Source organism: Nyctibius grandis, chromosome 2 (genome assembly GCF_013368605.1).
Source record: "Nyctibius grandis isolate bNycGra1 chromosome 2, bNycGra1.pri, whole genome shotgun sequence".
NCBI classification, from domain to species: domain Eukaryota; kingdom Metazoa; phylum Chordata; class Aves; order Nyctibiiformes; family Nyctibiidae; genus Nyctibius; species Nyctibius grandis.
In genome coordinates, this window is record NC_090659.1 from 64,656,037 (window position 1) to 64,669,022 (window position 12,986).

Below are 12,986 nucleotides of genomic sequence, written 5' to 3' on the forward strand. Positions count from 1 at the left end.
TATGGAGCGGTAACCTTGCTAAAGCTTGCAGCTGTAACTTGCCTCATGATATCATATTATTACGTGACCTTCACTGTTTATATAGTCGATAGAACATAATTAAATGACTTCATAGAATCAAATTAATTCCTCCTATGCTGTATTCATTTTAAAATAGAATCAATATTATTTACGCTACCTGACAATAATGCCCCGTACTTCACATAAGATTGATTCAATACCAGCAGGTAGTTATCAATAAATGCACTTTGCTGTGGTAAATGAACACAATCAGTACTCAGAAATGTTGAGTTTTCTGGTGTATGACTGAACTGTAACTGAAGTGAAGGCTGAGTTTTGTTCAGGTCTTTTTACTTCTTCTTTTAGGTTTCATATAAAGAGAATCTGAATTTCAGTCAGCACCGGTACAGTAACCATCTGAAAAATTACCAGGCAGCACCATTGCACATTGAACATCATTATCCTCTGACAAGGTTACGCTGCACGAGATAGCACACAGAAAAAAGGAAAACTCAAGAAAGAAATATCAGAGATTCGCAGCATTTCTTGAAAAACGTGATTGTTTGAACTCTTAAGCATCACATGAGTATCATGTGAGAGGCAACTCTAATTGTGAAGGGCACATTTGCTCTGTTCAAAACAGGGTAAGAAAGAAAAGCTATAGTTCTTGGAAGGATATCCCAATACGTCATTTTTCATTTAGAAAATATGTATGAATGTAGTACCAGTTAATATAAGCTAAGAATCATTTTAAGTTATATTACATACATTCAACACAAAACTAATGTCAACAGGATTGACTTAACTTCTCTGTTAACTTCAAAATGAATGAAAAATGGGGACTGTGGCAAAGTCATTTCATTTAGGGCAATTTTCAAGTAAAACGTGTGAAAGGGAGATTTTAGAAAACATTAAAGATATGGGTCTCCATGACCACTCACTTTCAGTGGAAGCTGGTCTTCTGGTCACTTTCTCCCTTATAAAATGTGTCCTTGAATCCTCGCAAACCTTCAGGTTTTTACTCTTTTTTAAGGCAGTCCTCATTTTTCCTCAAGTAACTTAACCTAGCTTGCACTGTGTCTGAAGTCATGCTGCACCAGTCATTTTCCCAGCTACCAAGGTACAGCTCCTTCTTTCTAGCAAGTTCCTCCACCTTTACATGTACTGAGCAATCCTGTTTTGGCTTTATAGAAAATTGTAGGAAGTACACTGAAGAAAAGCACTTCCATAGCACACTTGATCTCATGTTTTACTACTGCTTTAGTATTCAGATATTCTTTGTGTAAGAGCCAAGAAAACAAAAGCAGAATGCTTTAGAATAACATTGGCACATTTTTTATATATTTATGGAGAGAGAGGTGAATGGTGATTTTAAATATAAGCGTCTTTACAGTTCACATCTTTCAGAAATCAACTACAACTTCATGGCTTTTTTATACATGCGTTTTAAGACTGAAGTTGGCTTTCTTGGAAAAAAATGTGAATTCATGAAAATTTAAGATAATTCCTTTCCTTAAAAAAAAATCTGATCATATATAACATCTACCATTGTTTTGATGTCTGCTTGCAAAAAATACGGCAAGCCAGTATGTGTCATCCATCCTTCCTCCCCTTTACCTGTGTTTCATAAAAACATCCTTATGTCAACCATAATGTACTGCAATTCTCCCCAAAACCAGCATAAACACTATATCTAGCTTCACAGAAATCCAAAATAAAGAGAAAACTGAATAAACAGCGTTAACAACCTATGCTTAAAATTATTTCCCGTAAAATATTAAACCACAAGCAGAAGAGAAGCTTCCGTAATTTACATTTCACGTGCACATAATGACAAACAGTAATCAATACAACATATGTTCAGTGCAGAAGAGCTACTGTAACTGATGGGAGTCCACAAAATTGAAGGTTTGGCAGTGGGGCAGTGAGGAAATTTAACATGTAGCAGTCAGCAACAAACACCAAGGAATACTTTCTTTTCTCTGCTGTTTCTTCTTTTTGTTTCTATTCCTCCCAGCTTCATTTCCCCAAAGTTTTACTGTTTCAGGTGAAATACCAGTTATTCATTGGCTTTATAATTTCACTAATTCATTTAACATTCACATCAACAAAGTTACATACAGGGAAAAAAAAAAATCTAAGCTTCCCTATCACATGCAGAACCTTACCTAACCGAACATACAAAGTGCGACCATCATCTGATTCATTTGTATTTACATTAAACTGTTTCCTTTTTAACCCCTAAGTTTAATCTTATAAACAGTATGTATATATAATATATGCATATATATCTACACTGTGTATGTAAAAATTATGTATATGTATTTACATATGTGCATATACATATTTACATAAGTAGAAATGCATGTAAGAATTTAGTTCTGTTTTGAGGTTTATAAAACCTTTTCTCTTACAGTTGTAAGAGTTCTTTCCTGTGCAAGAATGTATTTAAGGGGTTAAAGAGAAAAACGGGGATTTTTTTATTGTGATCAGCAACCTGAAACATGGAACAAAACAAGGCTTTTTCTTCTTCTCATACCTTTTGAAAGGCATCCTAAAGGAAGTTTTGTTCTTCGGTTAAGGTATTAGATAGTATGTCACACATTAAAGAGTAACTCTGTTGTCAATGCTCCAGGCAAATTCTAGGCTCTAACAGAAAGTTCCTGTAACATCTCACACAGCTTTAGGGGTGAGGTTCAGGTACCATTGCCATTTTGGATGTTTTAAGGTGTCCCATCTGGCTTCTGCATGCTGCTCCAGAAAACTACAGGGCACCTGTAGGTCCTGCATTATAGCTGTCAGCTCTCTATAGATGTCTTGGATACATTAAACACATGAAAGATACCAAAGTTTGAACATGGGAACTTAGACCCCTTTACAGTTAAAGCAAAGAAGCACACGGAAGAGAATCGCCCTGGAAGTACCTGATTCTCTCTACTAACTAACCAAGTAATCTCAGATTGTGATGTCTAATTTTGGGGTGCTTCTTTTAGGGCAGATGAAACTCAGATTTCTCTATGTTTCTCTTTCCTGTCCACAAGATACAAGAAAAAATGTATCCTGACTTCTCAGCAATACTACGAGGGTAAATTCACAAGTTAGTATGAAGAACACCAGAATGTAGCAGGTATCAGTTTCAATTCTGGAAAATACTGTCTCTGATTTGGGAAACACTAACAAAGGAGAAAGAGACACAGGACAGGAAAACACAGCTACATGCTTCTTTAAAAGGAAGCACAGCTACGTAGTTTTACCACAGTGGGATAATAGGAACCTCTGCACAAAAGGCCCTTCTGTTAAAAAAAAAAAAAAAAAAATTAGGTCACTCCTCCAAAAATTTGCTGGTGGATGGTTGGGAGAGTGTTTCGTGGCTTTCCTCCATGGCAGTTGAGTTTGCTTAAGACAAAATACACCAAATAGTTTCTGAATTTTCTGCAGGTAGTTCATCTACATTTCTGGAGATGTGGAAATGACCCCAGACTGTGGGGGCAGGCACATGAGGACTCATCCACAAGGTATGCACCAAAGACTTTTGCATAGTCTTTGAGTAAGGAAGACCTTGTAGGAGTGGGACAGGAGCTTGGCAGAACGTGAGCACGTGCACACACGGTGAAGGAGAACAGGGCTGAAAGGGCCCATGGTCACAACAAGGCATAATTTCCCTCAAGCTTCTTGGCAGTCCTGGTCGTCACCGCAGCATATCTCCTCTCCCTTCAAACAACTGCTTGAAGTGCAGAGGATTTGTCTGAGAGGCATGGTAACATAAATACATAAGTGACTATATATTATTTCTGATTTGAGCAATACATCATTTACTCACTGCTCAACATGGAATTCCAAACAGGCAGGTTTAATCATTTTAATTTCCTGTTATTTTACCCACTTTACTAATTACCATTACAGCACTGATTAGTTTGTAATAGTTATTCATTAGCTGTAAGTTGAATTAGAGCTGATTTGAGGTAATTGCTTCCTTGACACATTCTGGGGACTAAGTATTTCATAGTCAACAGATAATGACTCTGATGAAATGCATGGTCAATAGCAAAGACTCAAAGAATCACTGGTGAAGCTCTAAAATATTCTCAGAATCATCTCTACTTTTCTGCATGCAAATTATTTGGTAAAACCAGCTTTCTTCCAGGCAGAGTAACCAAGGGTGTTACTGTAGATAACAGTAACAGAATCATTATGGAACAGTATGGAACAGTAACAGTAACAGTAACATTATGGAACAGAAAAGCAGACTTTGAGACAGCTCAGTATTATGCCTTACGAGTTTGTCTTGGATAAAGACTGTATTTTGCCTATCTGAGGTCCTCCTTACAGATGATTACAATGTCTTGCTTCTGGAGAACAGTTGTTTGTCCTTGCACTCAGCCTTCTCCTCTTTATCCCATTGATCCTCAGTGAGAAAAACATCTTCCTCATGCACAAAATCACATGTGAGGAGAATATTTCTTGTTTCATTGGCTTGGAGTTGTTGTGGCTGGATATACAGGATATTTCATAGGGAAGACATTGAAATCAGGGCCAGAGGATGTGTCTCAAACATCCCCAGGCATCTTCCTTATTCCCCTCGGCCCATTTACACATCTAGCTTTCTCTTGCCGTTTTGTCGGGTGCTGCATTTTGGATATTATCTTGAGGAAGCATTGCTCAAGGCCCTTCATTCTTACTATCTACCATTTAACTGGAAAGCAAGTGCAGGATACAACAAGAGATATGCTCCTAGAGACAGGATACTGATCCCTTTTTCTGCTAAGCAGTAATTTGTTATCCAGGGAATATTCTTTTATCCACTTGTGGAAACTCATGGTAATCTCCGACTTTGATGTGGCCAAGTAAATAGGGTGTGCCACCTTCAGACTCATCCCAATAAATCTCCAATTGGAGCAAGCTGCTTTAGTGGTTATGTTCCAGATCTTAAATACCAGATGTGATCTCAGGAAAATGTATTATCGGGGAGAAGCAAGTTAAAGCCTGTTAAAAACTGCCCATGTTCAATCATCTAAAAGCATGGTTGAAGTGAAGGTAGCTCCAGCAGGATCTCCTTGCTTTCACTGCTCAGCTCTCAAAGTTCTGTCACTTACAGTTTTGGCTCAATGGGCTGCAAACAGAAGACTGGAGCTTTGCAATTCTGTTTCATGATCCTTACCTCAGAGATTGAAAGGTTTTGTTTTCAGATCCAGACTGTGCCCCCAAAGATGGGAACTCACAGTGAGGGACAAACACGAGGCTTAGAAGGATGGCAGCAACATAACGCTACTCCCTCAAATGATTTAAAACAACTCAGAATTAAAAACAATGGAAGAAAAACAAAACAGTAGCTTAGTTCATATGCCCAGAACTAGAAAACCTAAGATGTAATTATTTGGGAAACACCCAAGTCTTTTCCTTTAAGCCTTGAGTCATTTCTTTACTCGATGGAACACAAACACAAAGCACAACATTTAGCAGAAACAAAACAATACAGAAATACCGAAATGGATACATAACAGGTCAGAACAACTTCAAACGGGAATGGGTTTTGTTATAGCTAATCATGACACCAAGGACAGATCAAATGACCTCCCAACATATCTTGTGCTCTATGAAACTTTAACAACAAAGTATGTGGTGGGGGAAGATGGAAGTCAAGAATTTACTTCAGATGCCTTTCTTAGCAACTTCTATTTTTACATTATCTGATCTGTCGCCTTTGCTCATCACCCAAAATAATACTGACACCCCTCCTCCCCTCCCAAAGTCACCCCGATTTTCGAAACATATTGTCAACTACCTAATAATTTAACTGGTGGCACAGCTCTTTTGGTTGAAGCTTCAGTTTCCCAAACAAAAGCTAACCACCTGAGACCACAGAGGACAGGATATGAGCTACTTATAGCAACACTGGACCAGTGAACAAGAATAGCAGGAAAGCTGCTTATTTTATTTTTTTTTCTCCAGCAAAGGCCTTTGAAGTAAACTATTTATTAAACATTATAATACTCGAAGCAAAAATCTTTGAAGGCAGGTTATCCTCCTCTGCACCATGTCCCGTTGCGAATGAATTGCTTCCTTTTCCTTTTTGGATTTTTTTCACTTGTGAAACTGACACTCAAATTGTTCTCTGAAGCTCCTTGGGTGAGCCTTCGCCGAGAGGAATAACCCATCCACCAACAAAGGGATCATTAAAAATATTTATAACTCAAACTACTTCAATATCACCGCACTGTAAGCAGCCACACTGTTCATCAGGCAGTGTTATAAAAATACAATAAATAAGTTCCTTGTGCACAGAAAAATAGTATCGATTAATAAATAATGATGCAGCCAGATCATCTGAAACAGAAACAAGCGGTGTACCTGCAAGACTTAATTTTTCACTTTTTTAATTAAAAAAAAGTAAATTCTCCCCACTAACCCTGTTACACGCGGGTTTTCTTTGTTCTTCTGATTAAAACATTTGTCTCTCTCCCTCTCTGTTCTTGAAAGAACTCTTTTTTCTCTATAGTATCACCAAGATCATTGGGAGTTTCAAAAACTAGACTTACAGAATCGCCTTTTCAAATACACGTATTTGAGCTGCAGAGACAGAACTGTCACACACTACGCTGTATTTGCATCTTTGAAAATCTAGCGCTGATGTGCAGCTAAGAAGGGGATTGCTCTCAAACAATTGCTAAGAACCATCTGAGCCTGAGAAATTCTCTGGCCAAAGCCTGGGAAATAATCAAAAGTGAACCGAAACTCCCACTGGGCCATCATGCATGCCTGCATAGTAAAGATGTCACTGGCAAGCTACAGACAAATCCACATTTAAAAAGGTCTTGATAATTCTCCATTGAGAGAAATAACTTACTCCAAGTGAGAGACAGTGGAGAAACCTAAACTATAAATACCCTATTTTCTGAAAGATGGAAGAATTTGCAACTTCCACTGATTTGCATGGAAGTAATAGTGATCTACCACCTCTGAAAATCTAATCACAAAAATGTGACTCGGCGTTCCTCAGTATTTTCCTAACTAAGAAGCAGACACAGACTTAATCATGCAAAATAAGACACTTCACCAAGTAGGCACATTTTTTACACTTGTTCTGCCTTCTGCTTTCAGGTGCAACCTGGCACCCGTACAAGTGACGATCAAGCGCTAAGAATTTTGAATAATTTTCTTCCCCATCTCTGAAACATTTGTCCATCTGACAATATATTTTCATTATGTATCAATTTTTGCATTTCACCTTCCACAAACACCTATAAGCCATTTTTAAAACATGTATAAGGAATTTTGGTGGGTTTTTTTAGTCAAAGCAAAGCTCTCCTTGCACAAAAAAAGTAGAGCTAGCCTCCAATAAAATGCTCTCTTGGGTATGGAAGTATTCTAGATGCCTCCTGCTTGAAGTCTGTCACTGCTAACTAGCCTTAAGTTATCTGTGCTACGTATAAATCTAATAGATTTATACTAGTGAGCAAGTGACCCATTTTGTAGTCCCACCAGGCTAAGCTGAAATTCCATACACGTATTCAGCTCTGAGGTACTGACTTTTGAACAATAAGGAATCCATCCTTTAACAATTTTTATTGCTATTGGAGGGCATCAACATGCCTGTAGACATGTTATTGCCTCTACCATAAGGACACAGTGTCAAGAAACTGGATAAATGACACACACTTGTAAAATTTGTACCAGTGGCAATCACTGAAGTTCTGGAGAACTTGGAGAAGGATTCTCTCTGGTGGGGAAAAGCAGAGTGTAAGCTCAAGATTTGCTGGAGATTTTACAAGCTTTCTACGGAACTGAAGTGCAGAGATGGCTCTGAAAATAAACTGTTATAAATGAAGAAAGATTCCTCGGGCATTCATAATTGTTATTTACGAATCCTTATTCACATGCAAATTACTGGCAAAAGCAGCACATAAACTGGAGGGTGTGTCCTATTTTCCTCTGACTAATTGAGCTCACTCAAATAGGTTTTGAGTAGGGAACAAAAACTATAATGAATGCAGCTAAATGATGGCTCAAGATAAAAATGTCTATACAGATCTCAGCTCATAAAAGTACATCAGTATTTTAAGTGCTCTTTAAGTCACATTTTAAGTGCCTTCAAGGATAAGGACACGCTGGATCATACACTTGAGCACTTTCCTAAGGGCCTTAAATGTGTCAGCAGCCTCTAGTTCTACCAGCTCTAAGGTGTAGTTGATACTTTGGAGTCACTCTTCTGAATGGACAACTTCAGTGGTTCCATTCCCAAATCTTTATAAAAGCCTCATAAGTTATTCGGAGCAATTCCTGATTTATTTTGAGCGATCCCAGGAACAGCCATAAGATTAAAACTCTTCAGTTCCTCTGTTACCTTGCTTCACTTCAGATATGAGTCAAAGGGAGGAGGAGGTGGTTGTAGGCTCTTGCTTCCTCAGAACTCTTCCTATCCGAACGTTTTTCAGCAGTTTGCCTTCACACCTCCGAGTAGAACTGGATCTCATTCATGAGTTCCCTCATAACATGCCACATTTTTTTCCAACTCTTTAAATCTGAACCTGAATTTCAGAGTCAACTCACCCTCTGGCAACACAGGCACAAGATGAATAAGGAACTTGTAGGGTAAAATGAAGAACTTAATAAAAGATTTCCATGATTTCTCTAAGATCATTCAATTATGCTTCACAACAAACGAACTAAATTTTGTATTTGCATAGCAGATTTCAATATATTTTTAATTTACAATGCTAATTAATTTTTACAACTTTCTTTGTGTTTCCATTTTTGTTATAAAGAAAAAGGCTTTGGCTATTACTTTAAAAAACACTTTTCCAGCCATGCATTGAGCTGCCAACAAGAGCTGCAGTTTACTTAGCTCATATATTGTATTCCTCACCACTGCATGTTCTGCACTTCTTCTACACCACAAACAGTGGTATGTGTCCAAACTTGAAATCAAGTTTTGCTCATCTTTTCAACTTCTTTGCAATCCTCGCTGAATCAGCTGCAAAGCCATTGCTTGTTCAATAACTGTGGTCTGGAACTGCGGTGGGGAGGAGGCAGGCATTCAGGGAAAATCAGAGGGCAAACTGGGGACCGGGCAAAAGTAATTTGTGATTAGTAAAGTAGCTACTGGAAAGAAGTGTCATTCATACTTTTACCTTTCTTGGTTAGATCAATTAGAGATACTCTTTATGCACAGAGATACTCTTAATATGCATACACCTTTGCAGAATCGTTTCAAGTGTATGAAAAAGAGCTTTGAAATAAAGGCAAAACCAGCTCATTACATCATTTTCAGACACCATTTATATCAGCTAGTGCTATCTCCAAGATTCATAATAGCATGATTTTATTAATTCTCATAAAGCCTGATTTTGCATTCAGGCAGTCAACATGATTTTAAGTGCCAATATCTCAACCTGAAAGTCAGCAAAATATAAAATAACATCAGTAGAATATTAAAATCTCCCACTGAGATAAATAGAAATATGAAGGTTCAGACAGAGCCAAATAGATTAGTGCTCACTTCCTACTCATTATGTGCTTTCAGCTAGCACAGTACAGTTTTATAATTTGGTGGAAAAAAAAAAAAATCATACTTTTCAGCTATTTTCCAGCCTGACTTTCTAAGGCTGCTCCTTCCTTTAAAAATTGCCTAGTATTATTACCCATAAAATAAAACTATGACTACACAACAAGCTCAGTTCAATGATGTCCACATTGCTGGGATATATATTCTTTTCTCAAAACAAGTCTTGGGAGGAACACTAAACCCCAAGGGGGAAAAAAAAAGTGGGGGGAGGAAAGGGGAAATTGTTCTTTGACATCCTCCTTACTTTAGAGCTTATTTGCAGTTCAGAATGGAGTCAAATGTCGTATCGGCAATTAAACTTTGACTCCTACTAGAGCAATATTAATGTAGAGCGAGTCCCAGAGCAGCAGTGCCCAGCCCTGCACTCGGGGTTAGCTCCAGTGCTAAACAGCACGTTGCTGACCAACACAGGAAATCCCTCTCCTGTTCCTTGAGTTGAACTGAAGGGCTGGCATAAAGAAAATGTCCAAAGTATTAACAGCAACAAAACCTACAGGCTAGGAGCCAGATTTCAAAGGCATTTAGGTGCCTAACTTGCATTAATTTTAGTGGGACTAAGCTGCCTCTGAAAATTTGGCCTTCGGTCTTCACTTTTCTTAAGCCACTCCAGATCCTGTGGCTCTGTCAGGATGTAGAAGCAATTACATTTCACAACTTTGAATCCAACAATATATTTTGGAAATCATTCAAAGTATGGTACTTTTTTAACATGAAGTTTTCTTGTCCAATAAAATACACTGGAATTTTATATACTTGGTATTTGCAGGTCTCACTCCTTTTTATTCAGATTGAGGCCAGAAGCTAGCAGTATGTTGAAGCCACTGACATCCAAATAAGTTCTGCGTTCTTCCTTTAGGTGGGAGAAGTGTTTAATGGATACCAAAGCTTTGACAAATGCTTTATAAAGAATAAAATACACAATTTCAGCTTTACTGAACATTAATGCAACTGCTCCTGAACAAAACCATTGCCTAAAGAATGCTAATCCCACAAGAAATAATGCAGGTGTTATAGTGTGTATAAAAATCAGAAATTAGCATTTGAGGTGTCCATTCCAGTACAACTCCAAAATGAACTGAGCCAAACAAATACCAGCTTGGCTTGTAAAGGAATCCAGTGTAATGAAACACATTGAAAATGAGAAAACCAAATCCTCACTTTGATTCACAAGGCAGATGTGCATACACTTGATCTAACAAAATCGATCTGGGAATATTTTAATAAAAATAAACACAGGTAGCTGTAATATCTAAACACAGGTAGCTGTAATATCTGTTAATGCCAGGCCATTTCACGAGATGATGCTCACACTGCACCAACACATGATGCTACACCGACTCTTCAAAGCAGAAACTGCAAGCCCTCTCCTCACCCGTGTCCATGTCCAGTTTGTCCCTTGCACTGGTTCCAGCTCCCCAGTGTCAAAGTACAGGGATGGAGCTTGTAAAAAGGTCTCAGACAAAACTTTATCCCCCTTCCCCACTGAAGCTGCACCAGGGAACAGGCAAAGAACTTAGGCGCTGCCTTTTCCCCCCCCAACATCATCGGTTGGTCTAATAAAAGATGCTGGTTTTCCCTGTGGAACTTGCCTCTCTAGTTCATACCAGTCAGTTGTTTTCCTTTCAGAAAGTCTTGCTTTTAATATCTAGTGATATTATGCAAAGAAAACACACTAAAAAGACATATATTAGCTATTTAAACACTCCTTTTTCCCCAATGGAAAAGGGTCTGTGGGCGAGCACATTAACCTCCTTCACGGTACAACACACATTGCCTCTCACAGGGTAGAGCAGAAACCTGGTTGCCTTCCTAGAGCACACTACTTTCTCCCTGACCCAACGAGGCAGTATCCTTCTCTTTCCCAAAGGGCCTTCTTTGTTGCTGCTGTCTCAGACCTCCTTGTAAGCTGGCTCACACACTTCTGAAAATCACTCCTTAAGAGAATAACCCACCTCCCTTTAAACACCTGCCTGGGTAATTTCAGGAAATTTGTTCCTGACTCAGGCTAATCCTTCCTGGCTAGTCATCTTCCCTTTCCTTCCCAACTCACTATTATCCTTTAATTGTTGATTGGTCCCTCATGTCCCAAGCCATCAGGGCTCCTTCCCCACTCCTGTGCAGGACTGGTTCAGCAGGAATCCCTGAGATGGTTAACACCTGGTCAGCCCCACGTCAGTTTATGAGGAAACCTCATTTCAAGTAGAAACTGAAGGCAGCAGTTTTGGCTTAGAGAGACAAGGTTTTACTCTCCTTTTAATAAGGTACAAAATTAAAGAATTTACTGCTGCTTATGTAACCTAACAGTTATTCAGGGTTTTTACTCCGGTTTAACTTTAGACATGAAACCTGGTGGGGGATGGAACTCAAAAAATGTAAAGTAGCTGCATTTTCTTTCATCTTTCTTCTGGAACTCAAACAGAATGACCAGCTGATGAATGGCCATTTGTAACACAGATGTTAATGCAATACTAAATGAGACAAAAATCATCAATGCAGTTTGGAATGCTCCCTGTGATGTACAGTCATCAGGCAACACTGAGACCAGCACTAACCTGAACTGGCTTTGCATACACAACCAATACGTGTTTCATTATTAATTTCAATGTTCTTATCACACACGGTTGGGTTAATGGAATGTAATAAAGATCGCATTCCCCCAACCTGTACGAAAAATATAAATGGTCTTTAAAGCAAATACTAGCAACATCCAAAGGAAACACTCGAGATGCTTTCACAGATAATTTTACAACCTGTACTCACAAGGTGAAGTACCTGTTACTGGCAGAACGTATGGAGAGGCCGTCCAGCATATTAAAAAGAACAGTTTAAGCCATCATTTGGCTTGATTCACAACACATTCCAGGAACCCCATAAACAAAGACAACATGTGCAATGTTAACTTTCTCTTTTATGCTGACAGCTTTTTTCTCCCATATAATGACCTTCCTGCACAGTGTGTGTTACCATAAAAAGAAACAGAGCCCAGTAAAATTAGAGGAACTGCTTAATATCAAAACGTTTTATCTGAGGAAGACACCACGGCCAGTGTAAATATAAAAAGCACAAGAATTAAAAAGTATTTGTTTTGCTGTCTCTTCTTTAAGTTTAGATTGTTCAAACAAACCTTGCTAGAGTTTTCAGTTACTCTGCACTAGACAGTCCTCCCAAAGGCTGAAACAGTACTCCAGAGAATGTGAACTTGGCTCCAATTTCAGACAATTTTCATCTTCTTCTTTTGACAAAGAGAAAACTATTTGAATGCTTTGTCTGTAGCCAAGAATTTGGATATGAAAGACACACCAGTAAACAAGTCACGAAAATGGGCCACCACTACACAGAGTATAGGACACCCTTGTTTTTAAAAAAAGACTTCTCTGGCCCAAAGGGCACTGATTTATTTTACAAGCAGAATGCTAATGTGAAA

General features: G+C 38.5%; 1 protein-coding gene across 4 annotated transcripts in view; it reads right to left on the bottom strand.

Moving 5' to 3' along the window:
• The window catches only part of PCCA (propionyl-CoA carboxylase subunit alpha), a 566,570-nt gene that overhangs the window by 33,329 nt on the left and 520,255 nt on the right, over positions 1-12,986 (bottom strand). Inside the window, exon 22 of one of the 4 annotated variants that reach the window (XM_068395361.1) lies at positions 8,994-9,056. The exons of the other annotated variants lie outside the window; for them this stretch is intronic. Coding sequence (XP_068251462.1) covers positions 9,045-9,056 — 12 coding nt within the window. The 3' untranslated portion in view covers positions 8,994-9,044. Of the gene's footprint in view, positions 1-8,993; positions 9,057-12,986 lie in introns of those variants that run through there. 4 annotated transcript variants of the gene reach the window in all.